At 46.2% G+C, this 26,956-nt stretch overlaps 1 protein-coding gene across 1 annotated transcript in view; it reads left to right on the top strand.

Moving 5' to 3' along the window:
- Positions 1-26,956, top strand: part of LOC144682300 (BTB/POZ domain-containing protein KCTD19-like) — a 93,592-nt gene that overhangs the window by 46,790 nt on the left and 19,846 nt on the right. The window contains exons 9-10 of the mRNA XM_078544775.1: positions 2,069-2,211; positions 23,643-23,726. Of these exons, the coding sequence (XP_078400901.1) occupies positions 2,069-2,211; positions 23,643-23,726 (227 nt within the window). The remainder of the gene's footprint in view (positions 1-2,068; positions 2,212-23,642; positions 23,727-26,956) is intronic.

Here is a 26,956-nt window from a genome sequence, read left to right as displayed (position 1 = left end):
TTTCACGACGTCGTGAAACTGCATTTTGACCTTCTTGCCATATTGTCCGCTCACGCCGCCAAACATGCCTGACGCAAGTGGGCGCGGAAAATTCCGCCCAGGGTCTTTGAATATCTTTAAAGCAGCGGTGGATAGGTCCTTGGCTAGGAATTAAAGATAACTATTCTGGACACTGCTAAGTTCATCCTGGGAGAATGGGAGGAGGCTCGAGTTAGGCGGAGTGGTCTGTTTCTGTGCTGTACATTATATGTAATTCTGTGCAAATTGGACAAAAATGACTTGACAACCTGTTTTACACTCTCACAATTTTCTTTCCCATTAACTTCAAGAAAATTGGGAAGGGTGCGAAAGTGGCTGCTAGTTCACTATTGCCTCTTTTGTGTTATTGCTGAAAACTAATTTCATCCCTACTGCATCATGTGGTCGCCAAGAGTTTGTTAAACCAAAGTTGGCAACCTACACCCTGGTGTCAATCCTAGACCTTTACTTGTGAGCCTGAGAATGGTATGATAAAATTTATTTAAAATAGTGGGACATTATAGATGAGCCCAATTGTGTTCTCATCAATGTCCCCTGTTCCAGGAGGCAATAAATAGTTATTAGTAGTGGGGTTGGTTCCCTATGCCAACTTAAGGGGCAGGATTTTTCAGTCGGCGTGCAGGGCCGGGCCTGACACGCTGACACAGGATGACATCGGGCGTGTGTTCCAACGTCATCATGCAGTCCTGCAATATCTCGTTCGGTGGGCACGCGCCAGAGCCAGCTGTGCACCTGCCGAAATGTAAACAGCCTATTGAGGCCATTAACAAAGTAATTATTGTAATTGTTAACGCTGCCCATCCAACCTTAAGGTTGGCGGGCAGGCGAAAAGGCCAAGCGGCCTTGTGTTTTTTAGGAAACCTCATCCACGAGCGGGATGAGGTTTCCTAAAGCTTTTATTAAATAAATTTTTAAAATTTGCTGCATATAAAAACATGTCCCATCTCATGACGCAGCGAAATAGCGCTGGCCCCAACTCTCCCTCCTCCCCCCACCCGCGCAAGTAGTGCTGAGCGCTACAGCTCGCGTTTTACGCTGGGCAGACCTTATTGGTCCCCGCGTAAAATGACGGCGCGGAGCCGATCGCAGGCCACTATCAATAGCCACTATTGATTGTATTGGGTCATTCAGCAGATAATAGGGACCAAACTGCAAATTTCTTGGCCTGTGTGGCTCAAAATCACATAACCTAGTGCATCTAATGCCTTTTTTATTGATGTTACTTTTTGATAAATTAATACATAAAGTTGGAATATAATCAGAATTGTGTAGGAATGCTTTGTAAAACTTGTAAGGTCAGCTTTATGAATGTGTAGCCCCTGAGGAGGGAGGTCCTGTGGCGCAGTGGTAGCATCCCTACCTCTGGACCAGAAGCTCTGTGTTCAACTCCCACCCCTGGGGCCAAATAGGCAGATTATAAACCCTTCCAATAATGGCAGGCATTCAAGATGGGGAGAGTTTCCTTGTCAGCCTTACTGCAGAAGGCAATGGCAAACCACTGCAGTACTTTTCCAAGTGTAATCATGGACCAATCCAATGGAAGTCCATGGTCACCAACACCCTCTTAGGGCATGGTACCTTGAGGAGTCCCTGAGGAGACTACTACTGGAAGTGTCTCGTAATTTACTTAGTGGTGAATTTGCTATCACCAGGAGTGGTTGAAGCAAATGATAGAGATGTATTTAAAGGAAGCTAGATAAGTACACGAGGGAGAAAGGAATAGAAGATAATGTTGAAACGGGGGACAATGGAATGAGGCTTGTGCACAGCCTTATGCATTGGCTAATTGGCCTGTTTATGTGCTTTAAATTCTATGTGCTTCTCTGTGCAGAAGAAGAGTGATTTTCTGGTATAAGTTCCCAGTGGACATAGGCTCAATGTTTGGAATGGTCTTGCACTAATTTGATAATTTTTGAAGTAGTTGCTAACCTTAATCTAATGATACACAAATTTCTTTTAAATTTATAATGAAAACATTTATAGTTTGTTAATTGGACTATGACCAAATGATGTAACTTTTGCCTATTAGTACCCAGAACTACTGTGTAATCGCAGCAAAGCACAATGGATTGCATATGGCAAGACACTTTTCATTATTGGAGATGGTCAGATGTTCAGGCATATTATCAACTTTCTGCGGTTCGACAAACTGCATATACCATCAGGATTCAAGTGAGAGCATTACTTAATGTTTTAGCCATTGAATGTCAAGTAACAGATCAGCATGATAATCAGGTGTTTAAGTATTTTAAACACTTATCTAGCACTCCAGGTTAGAGTTTTTAATCTAACTAGCCTAATGTTATGAAAGTTTTATCTGATGGTTATAAGTTTGGAAACAACAACAACTTGTATAAAGTCTCAGTCCACGGCACAAAGTACAAAGCTGCTTCAATTTAGTAATTGCTGGTATCAGCTGGAGAAGCTGGTGGGGAATATGTTGGAGTGGTGTAGAAGGTGTTTAACACTATGTAGTCTTGTCTATATATTTTGTAAAAGCTTCTTTACTGAGAGTAGGTGCTGACAGCAGAGATGATCAGCACAGCCTCCCAAATCCATAGGTTGGGGGAGTAATGTACAAGAAGTTTATAGGACTGAGCAAGAGTGTCAAGCTAGGTATGAATAAAGGGTGCCCACTCAATGGCATGAATATCTTTTTTTCGTCATTTGTGAGATGTTAGCATTGCAAAGTCAGCATTTATTTCCCATCCCTAATTACCCCTGAGAAGTTGTCGTCTTGAACTGCTCCATGTGATGTATGTATACCCACGGTGCTTTTAGGGAGGGAGGCCTAAGATTTTGACCCAGCAACAGTGAAGGAGCAGCAATAGATTTCCAACTTTGGATGGTGTGTGACTAGGAGGGGAACTTGCAGATTGTGATGTTCCCATACGTGTGCTGCCCTTGTGCTTCCAGCTGGCAAATGTCTTGGGTTTGGAAGGTGCTGTTGAGGAAAGCTTGGCAAGTTGTTGCAGTACAATTTGTAGATGTTACACACCTGCACTTTACATGAATCAAGTACTCAGCCCAAGACATCAGTAATGGAACCTGCAAAGCACTGACTCTAACCTTGGCATCCTAACAGTCCTCACTGCCTTGTCAGAGAAGTTGGAATTCCTAATTAGGGCCAGACAAAGGTTTCTTTGCCTCTCAAAACACTGCAGATTTTATGTGAAGCTCACCAAGTTATTATGCTCCTCAAAATATGTGCATGCTCTGTATTCATTTGTTCACAGGTGGAAGATAAGTTAGTAAGAACTTTGCCGGCATTGCTAACATCTCACATAAGTTATCCTCAAGTTGCATCTGGCACCAGATAATAGCAAGAAGCAGCCCCATTATGTAGGTTCCCGTAAAACATTCCAGCAAGCGCCATTCAGATAGAGCTATTTTGGGGGTATCAGTTGGTGGGACTCAGTAGAAAGTCCCATTGAGCACCAATGGGAAGAAGCAAATGGAATTGCTGTAACAAGTATCAACTAGACGAATAAAGGGCTGTGACTAAATGGAAGGCTGCTGTGGGATGCATGGATTCAAACCTATTGTAAGGATTTGGGAGCCTTACACCCCTTTAAGACAGGAACAGACTTGGCAGCAGAGCTTTATTGTGATTTGCTTAGTGTGACAAAGTCAGGACACATTTACAGTTGATTTACAGTTTACTACAGATTATACTACCTGTGCCAAGATCTGGACGACAGAGCATACGAATGGCTTGTTTTGCAGCTTTGGTCTTTTGGTCTTCAAGCCTCTCCCTCTCTCATATCATGTCTCGTTTGTCTCTGGATGGCTTCTGTCTGCTGCGCAAAGACAGTGTGAGGTTTTCTTTTATCCTGGTTTTCCCTTTTATCCAATTAATCACTCCCTTTCCCCAAGCATACTTTCCTGACTTGTCAGCGGGTTTGATGACAATGTTGGGGTTACCTGAGAGAACGGAGTGCAGTAAGTTCAGAGAGAGACAGATTAGAATGGGTGAGAGGAGCAGAGAAATTAAGGCGACTAATGTCATGCCGACAGTTCTCAATGAAAAGATCAGGAGAAGGTAAGAATCCAGAGGGAGGGGTCCAGGTGGAGGGAGAACATTGGAGGTGGGTAAAAGGACCCATTGAACGGGGAGAGGACTCCTGCCCAAAGAAGTGAGCACGGAGACGAAGACGGTGGAAGAAGAGTTCAGCATCGTGCCGAGCCCGAAATTCATTGAGATGAGGGCGTAAGGGTATGAAACTAAGTCCTTTGCTGAGCACTGAACGTTCAGCGTCGGGGAGGGGAAGGTCAGGGGGTATAGTGAATACACGGCCGGGGCTGGGATTGGAAGATGGGGTGGGGACGGAGGGACAGGCAGGGGTGGAGGGTCCTAGATGGGTGTTGGTGTCGATGAGTTGTTGGAGCTTGCGTTCCTTAGCACTTGAGAGAAAGCATTCTAATCTGTCTCTCTCTGAACTTACTGCACTCCGTTCTCTCAGGTCCAACCCCAACATTGTCATCAAACCCTCTGACAAGGGTGGTGCTGTTGTTGTCTGGCGCACTGACCTCTACCTCGCGGAGGCTGAGCGTCAACTCGCAGACACTTCCTCCTACCTCTCCCTGGACCATGACCCCACCACAGAACATCAAGCCATTGTTTCCAGGACTGTCACTGACCTCATCTCTGGAGATCTTCCTCCCACGGCTTCCAACCTGATAGTCGCCCAACCTCGGATGGCCCGCTTCTACATCCTACCCAAAATCCACAAACAGGACTGTACCGCCAGACCGATTGTGTCAGCCTGTTCCTGCCCCACGGAACTCATTTCTCGTTATCTTGACTCCCTTCTCTCTCCCCTTGTCCAGTCCCTTCCCACCTACATCCGTGATTCCTCTGACACCTTACGTCACATCAACAATTTCCAGTTCCCTGGCCCCAACCGCCTCCTCTTCATCATGGACGTCCAATCCCTCTACACCTCCATCACCCACCAGGATGGTCTGAGGGCCCTTAGCTTCTTCCTCGAACAGAGGCCCGAACAATCCCCATCCACCACTACTCTCCTCCGTCTGGCTAAACTTGTTCTCACACTGAACAATTTCTCCTTTAACTCCTCTCACTTCCTCCAAATAAAAGGTGTGGCTATGGGTACCCGCATGGGCCCCAGCTATGCCTGTCTCTTTATGGGGTATTGGAACATTCCTTGTTCCAGTCCTACTCCGGCCCCCTCCCACAACTCTTTCTCCGGTACATCGATGATTACTTCGGTGCTGCTTCATGCTCTTGTCTGGACCTGGAAAAATTTATTAATTTTGCTTCCAATCTCCACCCCTCCATCATTTTCACATGGTCCATCTCTGACACTTCCCTTCCCTTCCTTGACCTCTCTGTCTCAATTTCTGGTGATAGACTGTCCACCAATATCCATTACAAGCCTACCGACTCCCACAGCTACCTCGACTACAGCTCCTCACACCCCGCTTCCTGTAAGGACTCCATCCCATTCTCTCAGTTCCTTTGCCTCCGTCACATCTGTTATGATGATGCTACCTTCAAAAACAGTTCCTCTGACATGTCCTCCTCCTTCCTTAACCGAGGTTTTCCGCCCACCGTCGTGGACAGGGCCCTCAACCGTGTCCGGCCCATCTCCTGCGCATCCGCCCTTACGCCTTCTCCTCCCTTCCAGAAACATGATAGGGTCCCCCTTGTCCTCACTTATTACCCCACCAGCCTCCGCATTCAAAGGATCATCCTTCGCCATTTCCGCCAACTCCAGCATGATGCCACCACCAAACACATCTTCCCTTCACCCCCCCTGGCGGCATTCCGTAGGGATCGTTCCCTCCGGGACACCCTGGTCCACTCCTCCATCACCCCCTACTCCCCAACCCCCACCTACGGCACCTCCCCATGCAAATGCAAAAGATGCAACACCTGTCCCCTTCACTTCCTCTCTCCTCACCGTCCAAGGGCCCAAACACTCCTTTCAAGTGAAGCAACCTTTCACTTGCATTTACCCCAACTTAGTCTACTGCATTCGTTGCTCCCAATGCGGCCTCCTCTACATTGGAGAGACCAAACGCAAACTGGGCGACCGATTTGCAGAACTCCTGTGGTCTGTCCGCAAGAAAGACCCAAACCTCCCTGTCGTTTGCAATTTTAACACTCCACCCTGCTCTCTTGCCCACATGTCTGTCCTTGGCTTGCTGCATTGTTCCAGTGAAGCCCAATGCAAACTGGAGGAACAGCACCTCATCTTCCGACTGGGCACTTTACAGCCTTCCGGGCTGAATATTGAATTCAACAACTTTAGATCTTGAACTCCCTCCTCCATCCCCACCCCCTTTCCGTTTCTTCCCCCTTCCTTTTGTTTTTTCCAATAATTTATACAGATTTTTCTTTTCCCACCTATTTCCATTATTTTTAAATCCAAACCTTTTATGCCCTATTAGTCTTTCCACCCCACCCCCACTAGAGCTGTACCTTGTGTGTCCTGCCATCCATTCTTAATTAGCACATTCGTTTAGATAATATCACCACCTTCAACATCTCTTTGTTCTTTTGTCTGTGACATCTTTTGATTATCTGCTCCTATCACTGCTTGCTTGTCCCTACAACCACACCCCACCCCGCCACCCCCCACTTCTCTCCCCCCACCCCACCCCCACCTTAAACCAGCTTATATTTCACCCCTCTCCTGATATTACTCAGTTCTGTTGAAGGGTCGTGAGGACTCGAAACGTCAACTTTTTTCTTCTCCGCCGATGCTGCCAGACCTGCTGAGTTTTTCCAGGTAATTCTGTTTTTGTTTTGGATTTCCAGCATCCGCAGTTTTTTGTTTTTAGCTTATGTGGCTGTTGCTAACCCTTCATTTTTATGTAACACCCTTTGTATGTACCACTGTAGCTCTAAGCTTTTACCTCCCATGGTTTCTTATCTGTTAGAGAGAGACATCGACATTCCAGCTGTTACTGACAGACGCCCTTGAGGTCTCAGCTTTTTGGTACAGTAAGCAGTAAATTTTGACATAAACTCCCAGAATCACTCCACCTTGGCATATTTTCTATATTGTGCCCTACTTCTAAGTTTCCCACTTCATTATTCTACAAATAAGAGTGTCTAATAAAGTCATGTTAAGTTTTTTACAAAGTTAGATGTTAATTTTTTATACGAAATTTAGATTTTAACAATTAGTATTCTGTTTGTAACCTAAGGCCAGAATTTTTGGGTTGGCAAGTGGGGGCGAGGCCCACTCGCTGACACGTAAAATGACCCCCGGTGACGTCAGGCGGGCGTCCCAACGGCATCGCACGTCATTTAGATTTTCAGTTCGGCCAGCGCGCAGCCGGCTTGGCTGCACGCCCACGGAACTGTCAAAGGCCTATTAAGGCCATTTAAATATCAATTAAACTAATAAACTGAGCTGCCTGTCCAACCTTAAGAGCCCAGGCGACCTTCGCATTTTTCATGGAACCTCATCCACGGGCGGGATGAGGTTTCATGAAGTGTTTATAAATTGAATAAAAATTTATATAAAAATTCATTGACATGTCCCAGCTCATGTGATACTCACATGAGCTGGGACATGTCTTAAAATTTTTTCTTTATTTAAATTTTTAAAACTTAAACTAATTTCCTTGAGGCACCTCTGTGGGTGGGCCTTAATTGGCCCGCTCACATAAAATGGCGGTGTGGACCCGATCGGGGACACTGATTGGGTCCGTGCCCGCCCCTGCATAACCCCCCTGATGGGGGGAAAATTTTCCCCTAATAATCCTACACTTTAGGGCCTGCATGCCTAGTTGAATTTATTAATCAGTAGAAGCTCTTCATGTGATTTTTTGAAAATCCTTAGGATGCCACACCTGAAATTCAGATGATATTTAGGAGTATCATTCAACATCCTGAAAGCATGCAAAGGGATTCAGCAGCCTTCAAAGAAAATAACAATTCTTTGATCACCTACAGGAGAGTTCAGGGGGACAGAGAGATAAGCATAGAATCAGTCTTGCTTAACAAACCCATGTCTGTTGCTCTTTAGATCTTGGGCTCTTTTTACAGGAGGCAATGACTGGGGGCTTGAGAGGACCTTAGTGGCGGGCTACATGTTCCTTAGTGGGCATAACTGTCTGCCTCCTCACAGATCCATAGTGATTTACAAAGGGCTATCATTAGATGAAGCATGACAGAAAGGGAGATGGATAAGAACATGTCCTCTCATTGACCAATCTTTACCTTGAGTAAGCTGAAAGCAGTGGATACAGCAAAGGCTACAGGCCTTGATAACATTCCTGCTATAGTACTGAAGATTTGAGCTCTAGAACTAGCTTTGCCCTTAGTCAAGCTGTTTTAGTAAAACTACAACACTGGCATCTGGAAATTGTGGGAAATTCCCCAGCTATGTCCTGTCCACAAAAAGTAAGGACACATGCAATCTGGCCAATTACCTGTGTCTTGGTGAATCGTTCAGCACATGCATTAGAAAGGTAGCCACGAGCTTCGATCAAGCATGAAAAAACAGCAAACTGACCCATGGGACCAAAGTGCTTATCTATGAGGCCTGTATCATGAGTACATTGCTGTATGGCAGAGGCCTGGTCAACTTTACCAAGAGAAAAGGATCAATAGCTTCCATCTCCCGTGTCTACAATACATCCTTGGCATCTCATGGAAAAGCAAAATCAGTAATGAAGCAGTCCTTCCTAGGGCAAATATGCCAAGCATACTAGCATTAATCAAGCAAAGAAGGCTTTGATGGCTTGGGCATGTGCACAGGACGGAAGTTGGCCGCATTTGCAAGGATATTCTCTACCGGGAGGTAGCCTATGCCAAGAGACAAGCAGAGCGGCCAAAATTCCAATTCAAGGATACCATCAAAAGATATCAACATTAATTGAGACAAGTGGGAATTATAGCTGATAATTGATGCAAATGACAATACCAGCTGTGGACAAGAATTGGCCACCACGACAACATGTGGTTATAGAAGCTCCAAAGTAGACACCCAGCCCTGAAAACATGGTATCAGCAGAGATCATCTACACAACTGACAAGCGACAACTCATATTTGGCACTTGTGGCAGACTTTGGGTGGAATCGTCCCAGATTTGCCAAACTGCAGTGGTGAGTGGGAAAAAGAACATTTTACCCGTCAGCCGCAATGGCAGCTTTTCACGCAGTATCGTCCCATTCCCGGTATGTCCTGCCTCATTAATAACACATTCTCGGGAAGCACACTGGATCGCTGGCGGGGCGGCCTCTGATTCATCAGCCCCGCTGTCACCTCAGGCCTTCAGAATTATGGGTGCCATATTTAAAGGGTGCCCCCGGAACAGAGCTAGCACTCTCCAAGGGATCGGAAGCTGCTGCAAAGTTATGGCTGCCAAAGGGAGGAAACATGCTGCCCCCAAATTTAGTGCCACCTCCCTTGGAGGCAGTGGAGGCCCACCGTGAAGTTCTCTACCCCTGCTCTGGGCGAAGGCCAACAAGCAAGGTCAGCAATTCAGCATGGGAGGTGGTGGCAGCAGTGATCAGCACCAACACCCTGCAAAAGAGGACAGCCATCCAGTGCCAAAAGAGGATGAGTGATCTCCTCCATTCTGCCAGGGTAAGTCACTCTTCTCATCACACTCAACACACACAATCACAAACACATCACACATCCACAGTGATCTCATTCACTGCCAGTTCAATGGACATTACCATTCAGTCTCTCACACACACACACATTCACCTGCCCTGTGGATTGTGTCGTCATCCCGTCCATGGCACCGTTTACTACCCACACGTGCCAGGCATCCTTCTCATTTGGTCTGGCAGGTGACCTGCTTACATAGTCTCCACCTGTATTCATGCAGGACAAGCTGGTACACAACAAAAGGGAAAGGTTGCAGATTGGTGGAGGAACGCTGGACATCAAGATCCTCACAGACTTTGAAAATAGAGTCATCTAGCTGGCCACCAACGATCTAGACTGTTCCTGTGCTGATGATGAGGACGACAGCGCTCAAACAAGTGAAGATCCAGCAGTGCAGCATCCACCAGACAATCATGCTGTGAGTGAGTTCCCATGTTCCGCAGTCCCCTGCCACACACTAATTATCTCCCCATGCTTTTGCAGGCACATCTGGGAAGCAGTCCAGGGGGTCCACGAGCCAGGTCCTTGACTCAAGTCCTGAAGACACCTTGGAAGAAGAATATGATGACACCCTAATTGAAGATCTGTCACAGTGCTCGTCCACACCCTCCAGCAGCGCGGAGACACACACCTTGGTAGGACCTAGTTTTAGAGCAGCCTTGGGGGTCACAATCTGTTGAGCACATTGCACTTTCTAATCCATAGCAGGCGGCAGCAGGGACTTCCCAGGTTTCCGGAACTCGGAGGACTGCTAGAGGCCAGAAATCTACTGAATCCAAGTCAGATGAGGAGCCTCTTGGTCATACCTCAGTTGCTGGAGCTGCAAAGGCAATCTCGGGAACATCAGGAAGGGATGTCTGCCGCACTCCTCAGGATGCAAGGCATGATGGAGGAATCCGTCTGCCTTCAGGCTGAGGGGATAGTGCTGGCACACCAATGTACCGAGGTCAACACTGGTGGATGGCAGCCACCATGGAGACCTTGGTCCGGACATCAGTCCTGCACTGCTGTGCAGGCTGAACTCAATCGCTTACGCCATAGTTGGCCTCCAATAGTGTCAATGTGAGAGGGGTAGCTTGATCTCATTCCGTCTTCCCCTGAGTCAGCCAGAGGTCCTCGAGCACCCTCAGGGAGGACGATCAGCAGGAGCACACCCTGGGACCAGCCACCCAGGTGACTCTGGGAGTCTCTGGCCCGTCTGAATCCCCTCTTCCTGTGACCCAGCAGCTCCAACTCCACAGGTCGTGGAGGGTGCCACTGCCACACACAGCAGGACCCCAAAAGCAGGCTGTGGCCCTCCAGAGGACGCCCACCAAGCTCATCACAGACAGGGCGTAGCAGTAAGCAGCTGCCTCCACCTCTGCTGTGGATGTCCCAGAAGCACCAAGACGTAGACAGGAAGGTTAAGAAGAAGTAGTTGCACAGCCTGGGCATGGGTGTTAATCATTTGTACATAATGTTCTCTATTGTAAGTAAACTTCCAAGAATGTCTCCTTGCCTATGGCTCCTTGTTATGATGAGCAATGTTCGTGTCACTCAGGTGTGCAACCTTGGTTCCTACACAGGATAGAGGCAAGTGTCTCAGTCCAGGCCCTCTTCCCTATTCAGTGTGTAACCTTCACACCAAAATGATGGTCTGGTTTCACACTCACTGGACCAAGTTGTGATGCCTGCACCCTGGTGGTGTTTGTTATTGCTGCCCAAATGTTGTGGGCCACAGAGTCATGGGTCACTGCATCACAGCGTTCTGTCATTCTCTCTGTGTGCTCTCAGCACCTTAGAGGTGGGGCTAGCTCCTCCATCTCTTGAGCATCTGTGACCGGTGATGCTGTGCTCCTGATCAGAATAGGTACTGAAAGCTGACAAAGGATCAGGTGCATTTAAAATTTCATGTTTGTGTCTCCATGATATGACCCTGATCACAGAGCGCAAGCAAGCTGCACTCAGTCAGACAGGAGTCAGACATTCATAGAGGCTATGTGAAGATTTATGGAGTGTCCTCACTGCTTGTGGTCATCATCCTGGAATCTAACGACTCTTAGGGCCTCCGCTGCATCTCCATGACATGACCCTGAACACTGAGGGTATGTGCCCTGCCATCAGCCACACAGGAGTCAAATATTCACAGATGCAAGATGAGGATGTCAGGACTGTCCTCACTGCATCTCGTCATCATCCTCCACGAACCTTGCGGCTATGAGGTCTTCTCCAGCGTGCCTGTCTCGTCTGGCCAGTGCGATGGCCTCATCACCGATATCTTGCCTTTGAGGACCTCATCATCATCCCCTTTGATGTCCTCCTCATCAGAGGAAACATGCAGCTCTTCCATCTCCTCTTCAGCCAGGTCCTCCCCCTGTTGCAGCAGATTGTGGAACACATAGCAAGCGACAGTGATGCCTGACACTTTGGGGACTGCGTTGCACTAATCCACCAGATCTGTCGAGGCACCGGAAACTGAACTTCTAAATTCCTATTGGTTGCTCCACTAAAGTCCGGGTAGCGGCATAAGCCTCGTTATACTGTCAGTCTGTTGCAGTCTGAGGCTGCCACACGGGTGTCATCAGCCGTGTCCTTGGTGGGTAGCCCTTGTCCTCGAGTAATCAACCTTGCAGCCTCCCTGGACTCTGGAAGATGTCAGGGATCTGAGACCTACTAAGGATGTAGGAGTCGTGGATGCTCCCAGGAATCATGTGCAGACCTGTGGGATGCGTTTGTGGTGGTCGCAGACCAGCTGAAGATTCAGCGAGTGGAAGCCCTTGAAGTTGATGTAGTACACTGCTTGTTGCCACAGAGATCTAAATGCCACGTGAATGCACTTAGATGGCACCCTGCACCTGTGGAAAACCAGAGATCCGTGCAAATCCCACTGCTCTTGTTTCCTGGCTTTCCTGATCCTGGGCGAAATGCACAAAGTTCTGTGCATTTGAGAAGATGATGTCCATGACCTCCTGGATACATGTGCGTGGAGGCTTGTGAGATCCTGCACAGGTCACCTGCGGAGCTCTGGAAGGAGCCACTGCATAAAAATTGAGCACCGCAGTCACTTTCACGGCCATTAGCAGTGGATGCCCTCCACATTCCCAGTTGCCAATTTCTGCAGCAAGTGGCTAATGTGACTGGCCAGTTCCTAGACATGCGCAGTCTTCGGTGACACTGGTCCTCGGTCATCTGAAAGAATGACAGGTGCTGCCTATAGACCCCGGGTCTAGTGAGGCACCTATGAGCGATGGCTCTTTGTGGATCTTCAGCTGCGTGTGCCGAAGGCCCTTCATCTTTAGGGAAGTGTTCCTCCTTTGCTGAGCTAGGCGCCTCCACCACTCCTCTTCCCTGGCCTCTGTAAGCCATGGGGCAGACTGCTAAATCACTAGGTTCCATGATCCTGATGTTCTTCTCCTGCAGGATTAAAGAGAGAGAGAGACACATGGGTTAGCATACGTGCACTAAGAACCTCTGTTGGTTCAGTCTGAAGGCCCCTTCACACATGCAGGATAGTGCTGGCCAGCACTTTGTTAGTCAGTGTGTAGTGCGATCATTGGCTGTCCAACACCCAACCCACCACTGCCGCACTCCATTTGACCAATTGGTGGTAGCTTTGCCCACTGGACTGCATGCTGTGCTCTCAGCTCAGGTGCGGGCATTTTCCTAACCCGCACTGCAAGGCTGCACTGTTAGTTTGAACCATAATGGATACTGGTCCAAACCTTAATTAAGACATTGCAAGGGGCTGTGAACACCTCCACCAGTGACTGTGCCATGGCCAACTTTCGCAAGGAGTTCATACAAGTTGCCCAGTTGTCCAATTGCTCTGCTGCCCCCTAAAATGCACATAATTTGCCGCCTGCACAGAATCACAGTGCAGAAGAGGCCCTTCGGTCATCGATTCTGCACCGACACGTGAGAAACACCTGATCAACCTACCTAATCCCATTTACCAGCACTTGGCCCATAGCATTGAATGTTATGACGTGCCAAGTGCTCATCCAGGTACCTTTTAAAGGATGTGAGGCAACCCGCCTCCACCACCCTCCCAGGCAGTGCATTCCAGACCGTCACCACCCTCTGGGTAAAAAAGTTTTTCCTCACATCCCCCCCTAAACCTCCTGCCCCTCACCTTGAACTTATGCCCCCTTGTGACTGACCCTTCAACTAAGGGGAACAGCTGCTCGCTATCCACCCTGTCAATGCCCCTCATAATTTTGTATACCTCGATCAGGTCACCCCTCAGTCTTCTCTGCTCCAACGAAAACAACCCAAGTCTATCCAGAACAAAAACAAAAGTACCTGGAAAAACTCAGCAGGTCTGGCAGCATCTGTGGAGAGGAGCACAGTTAACGTTTCGAGTCCGCATGACTGTTCAGCAGAACTAAGGAAAAATAAAGGGGTGAAATATAAGCTGGTTTAAGGGGGTGGGCGGGGGGTGGGACAAGAAGAGCTGGATAGAGGACCAGTGATAGGTGGAGATGACCAAAAGATGTCACAGACAAAAGGACAAAGAGGTGTTGAAGATGGTGATATTATCTAAAGGAATGTGCTAATTAAGGGTAGAAAGCAGGACGAGCAAGGTACAGATAGCCCTAGAGGGGGTGGGTTGGGGTGAAGGAATCGAAAAAGGCTAAAAGAGATAAAACAATGGATGGAAATACATTTAAAAATAATGGAATAGGTGGGAAAAGAAAAATCTATATAAATTATTGGAAAAAACAGAAAGGGGGAAAATCGGAAAGGGGGTGGGGATGGAGGAGAGAGTTCATGATCTAAAATTATTGAACTCAATATTCAGTCCGGAAGACTGTAAAGTACCTAGTCGGAAGATGAGGTGCTGTTCCTCCAGTTTGCGTTGAGTTTCACTGGAACAATGCAGCAAGCCAAGGACGGACATGTGGGCATGAGAGCAGGGTGGAGTGTTGAAATGGCAAGCGACAGGGAGGTCTGGGTAATGCTTGCGGACAGACCGAAGGTGTTCTGCAAAACAGTCACCCAGTCTGTGTTTGGTCTCTCCAATGTGGAGAACTTCCTAGCGCCATGCCGTTCATTGAGTACTTCCTTGTCAAATTACTCCTTCCAAAGTGCATCACCTTACACTTTTCAGGGTTAAATTCCATCTGCCACTTATCTTCCCATTTGACCATTCCGTCTATATCTTCCTGTAGCTCAAGACATTCAACCTCACTGTTAACCGCCCGGCCAATCTTTGTGTCATCCCCAAACTTAGTAATGCTACCCAGCACATAGTCATCTATGTCGTTTATATAAATGACAAATAGAGGACTGAGCACAGAACCCTGTGGTACGCCACTGGACACTGGCTTCCAGTCACTAAAGCATCCTTCTGTCATCACCCTCTGCCTCCGACAACTGAGCCAATTTTGAATCCATCTTATTAAATTACCCTGTATCCCATGTGCCTTTGCCTTCTTTATAAGTCTCCCATGTGGGACCTTGTCAAAGGCTTTGCCGAAATCCATATAAACTACATCAACTGCACTACCCTCATCTACACACCTGGTTACCTCAAAAAATTCAATCAAATTTGTTAGGCATGACCTCCCTCTGACAAAGCCATGCTGACTATCCTTCATCAAACCTTGCCTCTCCAAGTGGAGATAGATATTCTCCTTCAGAACTTTCTCCAATAGTTTCCCTACCACTGACGTGAGACTCACGGGCCTGTAGTCCCCTGGCTTATCTCTAGAACCCTTCTTAAACAGTGGAACCACATTAGCTGTCCTCCTGTCCTCTGGCACCTCCCCCATGGCCAGAGAGGAATTAAAAATTTGGGTCAGAGCCACTGCGATCTCCTCCCTTGCCTCCCTCAGCAGTCTGGGACACAAATCATCTGGACCTGGAGATTTGTCCACTTTTAAGCCTGCCAACATCTCTAATACCTTGTCACTCCCATATCAATTTGCTTAAGAACCTCGCAGTCGCTCTCCTTGAGTTCAGTACTTTCATCCTCATTCTCTTGGGTGAAGACAGACGTGAAGTATTCATTCATCACACTAGCGATGTCCACTGGCTCCACCCATAGATTGCCCCATTGGTCCCTTATGGACCCTACTCTTTCCCTGGTTATCCTCTTCCCATTGATATTCTTATAGAATATCTTGGGATTTTCCCTACTTTTACCAGCCAGAGCTTTCTCATATCCCCTCTTTGCTCTCCTAATTGCTTTCTTAAGCTCCACCCTGCACTGTCTGTCCTCCTCTGCTGATTTGCTCCCCTTGTACCTGCTAAAAGCCTCTCTTTTCCTTCTCATCGTAACCTGAATATATCTGGTCATCCATGGTTCTCTGGGCTTGTAACTCCTTCCTATCACCCTAGAGGGAACATGTTGAGCCTGTACCCTCCCCATTTCCTTTTTGAACACCCCCCTCCCCCCCACCCCCCCACCGTTCCTCTGCAGATTTCCCCACAAGTAACTGTTCCCAATCTACCTTGGACAGATCCTGCCTTATTTTACTAAAATCCACTCTCCCCCAATCCAAAACATTTTTTTGCAACTTGTCAATTTCTCTGTTCATAACAAACTTAAACTGTACCATGTTGTGGTCGCTATTGCTAAAATGCTCGCCTACCACCACCTCAGCCACCTGTCCGGCTTCATTCCCCAGAATTAGGTCCAGCAATGCACCATCCCTTGTTGGACCCTCTACATATTGAGCTAAAAAGTTCTTCTGTGCACATTTCAAGAAATCCACTCCATCCAAGCCCTTAACACTATGTTTATCCCAATTAATGTTGGGAAAGTTGAAATCACCTAATATAATTAACCTATTGTTATTGTTTTTACACACGTCCACAAATTGTGCACATATTTGCTCCTCAATTTCCCGCTGACTATCTGGGGGTCTATAATAAACACCTAATAATGTGGTTGCCCATTTTTTATTCCTAAGCTCTACCCACAAAGCTTCATTCGATGCCCCCTCCAAGATATCATCTCTTCTTACTGCAGTAACTGACTCCTTAACTAATAATGCAACGCCTCCTCTTTTAGCCCCTCCCCTGTCTCGCCTGAAAGTTATATATCCTGGAATGTTGAGCTGCCAATCCTGCCCCTCCCTCAACCACGTCTCAGTGATGGCTACTATATCACAATTCCACATGTCATTCCTCACCCTTAACTCATCCGTTTTACCTGTAATACTCCAGGCATTAAAGTAGAGGCCATCCAGCCTTGCCTTACTCCCTTGAAGCTTATTGCAGCTGTACTCCCACTGACTTGATTGTTTTACTGTATTATGATGTGTCCCTATTCTGCTAACATTCTGTGTCCCCTCCCCCTGCCGAATTAGTTTAAACTCCTCCCAACAGCACTAGCAAACCCGCCCGCAAGGATGTTAGTCCCGCTCTGGTTCAGATGTAGACTGTCCCGCTTGTAGAGGTCCCACCTTCCCCAGAAACGGTCCCAGTGATCCAGGAATCTAAAACCCTCCCTCCTGCACCAACTCTTAAGCCACGTATTCATCTGTGCTATTCTCCTATTTCTGAGCTCGCTAGCACTTGGCATTGGGAGCAATCCAGAGGTTACAACCCGAGAGGTCTTGCTTTTTAGTCTTCTGCCTAACTCCCTGAATTCTTGATGTAACAGCTCATCCCTCTTTCTACCTATGTCATTGGTACTGATATGTACCATGACCTCTGCCTTATCACCCTCCCCCTTCAGGATGCCCTGCAGCTGTTCAGTGACATCCCGGACCCTGGCACCAGGGAGGCAACATACCATCCTGGAGTCACGTTGATGGCCACAGTAGCGCCTATCTGTTCCCCTGACTATAGAATCCCCTATTACTATTGCTCTTCCTCCTCTCCTGTACAGACAGGCTGCTTGTGGTTCCAGAAGCTTGGCTTTGTCCGCACGCCCTGGAGGAACCCGCGCCCTCATCAGCCACCAAAACGGAATACCGATTTGCGAGCGGGACCCCAGGGGTCTCCTGAACTATCTGCCTGTTTCTCTTGGACTGCCTGGTGGTCACCCATTCCCTTCCTTCCTCAAGTCCCTTCATCTGTGGTGTGACCACCTCTCTAAACGTGCTATCCACGATGCTCTCAGACTCGTGGATGCTCCACAGTGTCCCCAGCCACCGTTCCAGCTCTGAAACCCGAGCTTCCAGGAGCTGCAGCTGGACACACGTCCTACACACATGCTGGTCCCGGGCACTGGAAATGTCCCTGGCTTCCCACATGGAGCACAAGGAGCACACCACAGCTTTGAGCGCTCCTGCCATAACATCCCTTTAAATTAAACCTTTTAAGTCAATTGCTCTAGGGGCCCTTCTTTCCTGATCCTCGTTACTGTAGAATATACAAACTGTAAATCACAAAAAGACCTTAAACTATAAGCGGTTAAAGTAGTAAATACCTTACCCACTGTTTACCAGTGATTCCTTTCCCTTGTAGCCTCTCCTGCTGCAGCACATTCTGAAGATTTAAGAAGTTGGATAGCAGGGAAAAAATGCAAAGAGCACCTCGTCCCCTATGCACCGAATTCTCGCTTTGCACCAAATTCCGAATACCCACTCTGGCTGTGCCCCTCTCAGGATGTGCTCTCCTGTTCGTGTGCCAGCACCCAAGGGGTGAAAGGCTCTGGAGCATTTGGTGGCACCTTCATGCTTCTGCATTGCTTGAGTGGGCAGAAAAGCTTCAGAGGCCCGACTCTAAGCATGTCAATGGAGCTGCAGTTGAACGGTCTCAGCTGTGGAAAAATGCTAATTTTTGACAAGATTTTCCCAGTGCCTGGCCACTTTCCTCAACCCCACTCCCTGCCACCTCCCGGGCATGTGCTCGAGTATTTCCTTCAGCCTATGCTGCCTTGAACCCCCCCCAACACTCCAACCCCCGGGCTGACCCGCACTGGAGCCTTTGCCGCAGCAACGCACTGAAAGCCAGCCGGGAAAAAGAGACTTGCACGTGCCCCCCCCGCTGTAAATGCATGGCACCTCTTCCTTGATGTCCCACGGGCAATGCTCAGGAACACTGTGCAAGGTTGTGTGCACTCCCCTTGAAGTTCAGGTAGCTAGGTACATGCTTTTTAAAAGGCAGTTGTGAAGCACGCTATTCTGAAGTCATGCCAACATGGGCGGTAAATTTGACATGGGATGATTCTGGTGAGCAGGGCTTTTAATCAGCTGCAAACCTATTAAAATTACGTTCCTGATGTGTGATGGCAGGAAATGTGGCCTGCCATTGACGGGTTGACCAGACGATCACAAACTGGTTTCATGACAGCATAAAACCGATTTTTGGCCTTCTTGCCATACTGTGCCACACCCCCCATCCCCCACCACCTGCCATCACACTGCGCCAACGGAGCCAGAAAATTTCCAACCTTTGTCTTTCTAGAATCGGCATGTTTAGCCGCCAGAAATGCAGCAAATGATCTTACCTGACCTCGCCAAGTTTCTGAGGCTGCATTCCCATCATCTTGCAGTTGTAATAATGCCAACAGTCTATTCTTGGTCTTCAGAAAAGTGATGGAAGGTGTCATGGCAGTGCTATCAAGTGACACTTACTTCAGCAAGAATCTGCTCATTTTGGTTTCTGCTGATGGCATGTGGCCTTGGTCCAAACATGGACAAAAGAGATGAATTCCAGAGGTGAGGTGAGTTTAATGGTCCTTTACATTAAGGCAGCATTTCATCGAGTGTGGGAATCAAAGAGCCCTAGAAAAGTTGAAGTCACTGGGAATTGGGGTGGGCAGGGAAATTCTCCAGTGGTTGGAGTTACACTTACTACAAAGGAAGATGGTTGTGTTTGTTGGGGACCATTCATCTCCACCCAAGGACATCAACACAGCAGTTCCTCAGGGTAGTATCCTATGCCTCCAGTTGCTTCATAATGACCTTTCCACCATGAAAGGTCAGAAGTGGAGATGTTCACTGATGATTGCACAGTGTTCAGTACCGTTTGCAACTGGTTAGATAATGAAGAAGTCTGCCCACATTGCAGCAAGACCTGGTTAACATTCAGGTTTGAGCTGCTCAGTGTCATGTAACATTCATGCCGCACAAGTGCCAGGCAGTGACCGCCTACAAGAGAGAAGTTAACCAACCTGCTTGACATCCAACCTCATTACCATTGCTGCCTTCCCCACCATCAACATCCTGGGGGTTACCATTGACCAGAAACTTAACTGTACCAGAAATATTGTGCCTACAAGAGCAGGTCAGAGGCTGGGAACTCTGGTGAGTAACTCACCTCTTATATTCCCAAAATTTGTCCACTGCCCACAAGGCACAAGTCAGGAATGTGATGGTGGACTTCCCTAAATGAGTGCACCTGCAACACCATTCAAGAAACTCAACACCATTCAAGATAAAGCTGCCTGTTTGACTGGCGAACCATGCACTATATTCCCTCCACCACTGATGCACCTTTGTGTATCATCTGTAGGGTGCACTGCAGCAAGTTGCCAAGGCTTCTTCGACAGGACTTTCCATGATTTCTGACAGGAGAAAAAAGGCAGCAGCCGCATGGGAGCATCACCACCTCCAAGTTTCCCTCTAAGTCGCCCACCATCCTGACTTGGAAATATATAGCCATTCCGCATTGTCATTGGATCAAAATCTTCATCTTCCTACCTAACAGCAATGTGGATGGGTGTACTAACACCACACAAACTACAGCGATTCAAGTTCTCAAGGGTAATTAGGGATGAACTGTAAATACTGGCCTGCTAGTGATGCCCACATTGCATGAACATGTAAAATACTGAAGCAAGTTCATCAGGATCAATCATACGAACATATGAATTATGAGAAGGAATAGGCCACTCAGCCCCTCAAGCCTGCTCCACCATTCAATAAGATCATGGCTGATCTGAATGTAACCTCAACCCCACATTCCTGCCTACCCCTGATAACGTTTCACCCCCTTGTTAATCAATAATCTATCTAGCTCTGCCTTAAAAATATTCAAAGACTCTGCTTCCACCTCCTTTTGAGAAAGAGGGTTCCAAAGACACTTATGCCAATTCTCTGCTTCATGTTAGCTAGCCAATCTTCTATCCATGCCAATATGTTACCCCTTACACCATGAGCTTTTATTTTCTGCAATAACCTTTGATGTGGCACTTTATCAAATGCCTTCTGGAAATCTAAGTACAGTACATCCACCGGTTCCCCTTTATCCACATCACATGTGACTCCTTCAAAGAACTCCTAAATTGGTTAAACACGCTTTCCCTTTTACAAAACAATGTTGACTCTGCCTGATTGTCTTGAATTGTTCTAAGTGCCCTATAATATCTTTAATAATACCTTCTAACATTTTCCTTATGACAGATGTTAGATTAACTGGCCTATAGTTTCCTGCTTTCTGTCTCCCTCTCTTTTTGAATAAAGGAGTTATATTTGCTATTTTCCAATCTAATGGAACCTTCCCCAAATCTAGGGAATTTTGGAAAATTTAAACCAACGCATCAACTATTTCACTAGCCAATACTTTCAAGACCTTAGGGTGAATTCCATCCGGACTTGGAGATTTGTCAGCCCACAGCCCCAACAATTTGTTCAATAGCACTTCCCTAGTGATTGTAATTTTCCCGAGTTCCTCCCTCTCCCATTTCTTGAGTTACAGCCATTTCTGGGATGTTACTTGTGTCCTCTATAGTGAAGACCGAAGCAAATCACCTATATACTTCCGCCATCTCCCTACTTTCCATTATCAATTCCCCAGATGCACTGTCTCACTTTGTTAACTCTTTTCTTATTTAAGTATCTATCAAAACTCTTACTATCTGTCTTTATATTACTAGCTAGCCTTCTCTCATACTCTAAATTTTCCCTCCTTATTAATCTTTTGGTCATTCTTTGCTGTTCTTTATAATTATAATCATCATCATAGGACTTATGTTATTTTCTTCTGCTCATGCAGACATGAAAAGGAAGACTTGCATTTATATAGCACTTTTCTAGACCACCAGATGTATCAAAGCACCTAACAACCAATGAAGTACTTTTGAAGTACAGTCACTGTTGTGATGTAGGACGTGCCACAGCCAATTTGCACACAGTAATCTCCCACAAATTGCAATGTGATAATGACCAGATAATCTGTTTTATGTGATTTTGATTAACGGATAAATATTGGCCAGGGCACGGGGATAACTCCCCTGCTATTCTTCGAAGTAGCCCCATGGGATCTTTTTCATCCGCCTGAGAATCCAGATGGGGCTTTAGCTTAATGTCTCATCCAAAAGATGGTACCTCTGATTCAGTACAGCACTGGAGTGTCAGCCTGATTTTATTTTGTGTTTAAGCCCTGGACTGGAACTTGAACCTGAAACCTTGTGATAAAAAAGCAAGAACACAACCAACTATATGCGATGTGCTAGCCATACACCCTGTTTTAGGGGAGCAATTAGTAGAAGGATGCATTCGTTTTTAACACGGAGAATTTCACGACAAGGGGAAAAATGTGGCAGGCATGCATATTGAATACACAAATTTCACTGAGCACAATAAAATTAATTCACTTCATTGCATCTTACAATCTGCCATTTTTCTTTATTCAAAATGAATATTTTGTTTAAATATCAAAGTGACTGATTTGAGTGAATGCCCTTGATTTCCCCATAGTATACTAATGGGAGCAGTAGTGACTATCACAACTGGTATGTATGGAAAATGGCTGACCATTCCAGCAGATCATTATTGACCATAAAGTAGTACCTGCTGCAAATCATACACTTCCTGTAACCTCTCTGCTCCTGAGTTGTCCTCTGCTCCTGCTGCATTGCAACATATCAGCCAACAGCCATTTGTCAAAAATTTCCTTTGTGCCATTCATTTGTTTCATTGCGGTGATGGTTGCAAATCTTCCCCTTCATTTAACTCACTAATTTATAACCTGATCTAAAACAAAATACTAATTTTTTGATTTGTCTGTAGAACATTGCATGAGTTTATGAGATAAAGTTTTGCTGTAGGAAGTTTTTCACTTTTCATTAGCTATTTTTACTTAGTTTTTGAAGGATTTAAATGCTCAGTTATCTGTTGTCCCTTTTTCCTCATTCAGCTTTGCAATAACAGCAATAAATACAGGAATGTTGGGCTTAATTTTTGTTTTTGGGTCCCAGTCCTACAGTTGGGCGAAATGCGGATAAGGTGGCGGGGTCCAGAGGGCGATTTTTGAGGAGGTGGCCAATTTAGTGGTCGCCTTACAGCACTGATATGTCAGCAACTCCACTGTCAGAGGTGAGAGCTGCTAATGTAGGCAGGTGAAAGAGAGGGTGCTTCAAGATGGAAGCACCTGCTGAAGACTTTTTAACAACCTTAAAAACAAAAATTGTCACAGCTGTGTTGCCACCATTGTGGAGGGCGATCCCACCCATAGGGTGGCCTTCATCCACAGCTGTGGCCATCTCAGTACATTAGCTGCAAGGGGAGCAGTTGTAAATGATGCTGTCGTGCTGGCCCCTTGGCCTGCATCTGAGACGCCACCTCCATGCATTGGCTTGGAAAATTCCAGTCGGCCTTACATTGGCCTTAACAGACCTTTTAATTGCCTTAATAAACCTGCTGCTTGTGGATGGGTTGCTGTCACCACCGAATCCACCTTTGTCAATATCTGCTAGGGACACAAACATGCCGGCAAAGTGCACCCACCCCAGTGCTAATTTTCTGGCCCTACTGCCTCTAGTCCCACATCCATCATGATTCAAAAATTCTGTCTGAAATTAGAATATGGAGCAACAGAAGAAGGCAGTCTGAGTAAATGTTCAATATATTAGCATCTTGATTGCAGCGTAATGTTCTTTTTGATTAATGTTTGAAATGATGCAATGCAATTTTAAGAAACAATTTCTTACAGTCTAATTTGGAAAATATCTAATATGCTTTATATAGGGTTAATAAAATGACAAAACTAGTGCTATTACTTTGTTATGAAACAATGTTCTAAATATTGCATTACTTGCATTAATTAAAAGACTGATCATAAGCTCACAAGTCATAACAATCCTCTAATTGTTCTTTATTTATATCCATTTACACATTGCAGAGAATGGCCATTACTTTGCCAGGAAATAGAAGAATGTAAAATTCCTGCACTTTCTGAAGCCTTGCGCCAATGTGAGCTCTACAGGTATAAATAGTAAAAGCAATTTTAATCACATTCTAAAAGTTATTGTGGAGTAATATAAAATTACTTTTTAAAAATACAGAAAATCAGTAAAGTCTGCAGCACTCTATATATTGCAGATGAATAAGCATATTTCACAACTAATGCTATGCTTTAGATCATGAAATGTATTCTGGTTCTTTGTACTGCATTGAAGACTAAAACTACACAAAAAGACTCAAGGAATAATGACTGTCAATGATGGTCAAAGTTACTGCATACAGTAATTGAGATAGGGCTTGAGGGACTATTCTTAATGGAGATAAGTGCTTCAAAAGAAATGAAAAATGGGCAACATAAAAGGTGCCGAAATAACTATGGAAAGAAACTGAAAGGCATAGTAGGTTTTTTGTAAACAGCTCAACACCCACTCAATGCAGAGCAGAATTCAACAAAGTCAATAACATATTGAACTACATAACTTCAATTCCATGAGCTTCAACTTTAGCTAAAACAGTCTCTTATGACAAACTTTATCAAATACCTTCAGGAAGTCCATATAAATAACATCTAAAGGTATCCCCCTGTCCACTACTTTAATCACCTGTTCAAAAAATGTAATCAGTTTTGTCAGGCATGATCTACCTTGTATAAATGCATGCTGACTCTCTCAGATCAGCTGAAAATTTTCAAAGTGTTCATTCACTCTATCCTGAATTATAGATTCTAATAATTCCCCAACAGAGATGTTAGATTAACGAATCTATAATGCACTGGACAGGAAGTTTCAGAAAGCGGTGTTTCCCATCCTGCCACCCGAAGAGTTGGCAGGGAATGCAGCCCTGCCAATCACAACAGCCCCACAGCCATTTAACGCTCCAGGGAGCATTAATTGGCTGGAGACAGTACTTGCACCCCTCACTCGGGCAGAAGCCCTACCTCAGAGATCTGGTGGCCAGTTAGATTAGCCTGCAGCTTCTGTCATCCGTACAGCAACTGTGGCAGCAGTGGTCAGGACTGGGATTACAAGCAGTACCCATATTCTAAGTCCTGGGCCAGGATTTTTCAGTCAGCGTGCGGGGGCGGGCCCGACACGCCGGGACGTAAAATGATGTGATGTGGAAAGGGTCCCTTTGAGGGAGGTGACCTCTCTTCCTACCAAGGCCCGAGCAGGGTGACCTGCCTCACTTACCACCTGCTCCTGAGCTTGTCCTGCCAGTCCCAAAAATGAGGCCAGGCAAGTAGTGGCCAATAATTGGCACCTAAAGGCCTCCGTTGGGGCAAGGGCGGGAACGCTGCCCTTGGTTTCGCCCGTCCCATATAAAATTGTGGACAGGTCGAGGGCAAGCAGGGAGGGTGGTGAGAAGGACGCCGGGGAATTTTATGGGCAACCTACCGGCAAGGTACTTTAAAATTCTGTCCCTGGTTTCCCTCTCATCTTTCATTAATAGCAAACTGGCAACTTTTCAATCTAAAGGAGTGGCTTCCGAATTAACAAAACCTTGGAAGTTAAGGAATCTGCTTTTTTAAAAATCCCTGGGATGGAAACTATCTGATCCTGAGGAGTTGCCACTCTTTAGTGTCATTAATTTCTTCTTTACTGTTATTTTGCTTACATTAATTTTGGCGTGTCCCTGCCCCGATTCAATATTAGTTTCCTTGGAATAGCTGTGTTCTGACTAGGATAGAGGAAGTGCCCAGTTCATCTAGCCCCACTACCCCACAGGTCATACCATTAGCGTAAATGTTTGATTCACTTACCAAAATGGCCAATTATTTATCATTGCTATTGTTAGACCCAGAATAAAAGAGACTTTAACCAGGCTTCTTTCAATAAACTCAGAATGATTGATTTATTATAAAAACTAAACTTCATTTTTAAAACAAATTGCAAGAACTGGTTAACACACAATTTGTAACTGCGTGCACACGCACAAACAAAGGACAAATAAATTACAAACAAATAGAGTCTCTGCAGAGATGGGCGGTTGAAGAAAAAAGCTTTATAAAAAGGATTAGGTTTGCAGGGTTTTGACCCTGTTGATCTGGTGCTCCCTCATGCGAGGATGGGACACTAGTCCTAATGGTTGTCTGGATGTTCTCAGCAATGGATCTTCAGCATGGAGGAATATAGAGCTGGACCAATCCTTCTTGCCTCAGCCTCTCAGGTTTCCCAATACAGACAATTTCCCCTGAGATGAGGATTCCTAGCTGTATACTGATTACTGCACTATATTTCAAGCGAGGCAAGGAGTGTGCAAGCTGGATAACTTTTCCTCTTCTCATTTCACTCTCAACTGAGTTCAATAAACAAGTTCAAAACATAACTCACCTCTGTCAGGTGACTTCCAGTGAATCTCTAAGGCTTTTACCTTTAAAACATTGTTTTCCAGCAATTAAATAAACAAATAGCTCTCTTCCAAATTGCCATGTTGTTCATTTACTTGACATCATATGATTTCTTAGAAAAGGCATGCTTGCCCACTGTCCGAGGTGAGCTTATGACAATTAAAAATAAACCCAGGTCAGTTTCCATGGCCTGAATCTTCTGGCTGGCATGCAGAGGCGGGCCCTGCTCACTGACGTTTAAAATGAAGCGCGGTGACTTCGGGCATGTGTCCTGACGTCACTGCATATCATTCCGATCTTCAGTTCGGCGGGCGGGCACCAGAGTCGGCTGCGTGCTCACCGAACTGTCAAAGGTCTATTAAGGCCATTGAAATAGCAATTGAAATAATTAACAGGGCTGCCCGTCCAACCTTAAGGTTGGCGGGCAGGCGAAGAGCCCAGGTGGCCTTTGCATTTTTCATGGAACCTCATCCACAGGCAGGATGAGGTTTTATGAAGCGTTTATAAATGTAATAAAAATTTTAATTAAACTTCATTGACATGTCCCAGCTCAAGTGACACTGTCATATGAGGGGACATGCTTGAATAATTTTTTTTTTCTTTATTTCAATTTTTCATAAACAAAATAATCCCCCTGGGGAAGCTCCATGCCTCAGGTAGATTTCTGCGCTCTTTCACGTGCATGGGTGAAAGAGCGCAGGCCCTGATGCTCGCTCCTCCCCCCCCACCTGCACAGGGAGCGCTCAGTGCTTCCGGGTGCATGCCATGCTGGGTGGGCCTTAATTGGCCCGCCCACTTAAAATGGCGGCACGCAGCTGATTGCAGGAGGCGATCGGCTGTGCGCCCAGCCTGCCTGATGGGGAGAAAATTCTCCCCCAAGTGTCCAAACAGTGCAATGTCCTTCC

This window comes from Cetorhinus maximus, chromosome 6 (assembly GCF_964194155.1).
Source record: "Cetorhinus maximus chromosome 6, sCetMax3.hap1.1, whole genome shotgun sequence".
NCBI classification, from domain to species: Eukaryota; Metazoa; Chordata; class Chondrichthyes; order Lamniformes; family Cetorhinidae; genus Cetorhinus; species Cetorhinus maximus.
This window is presented reverse-complemented; position numbering and strand designations above follow the sequence as displayed.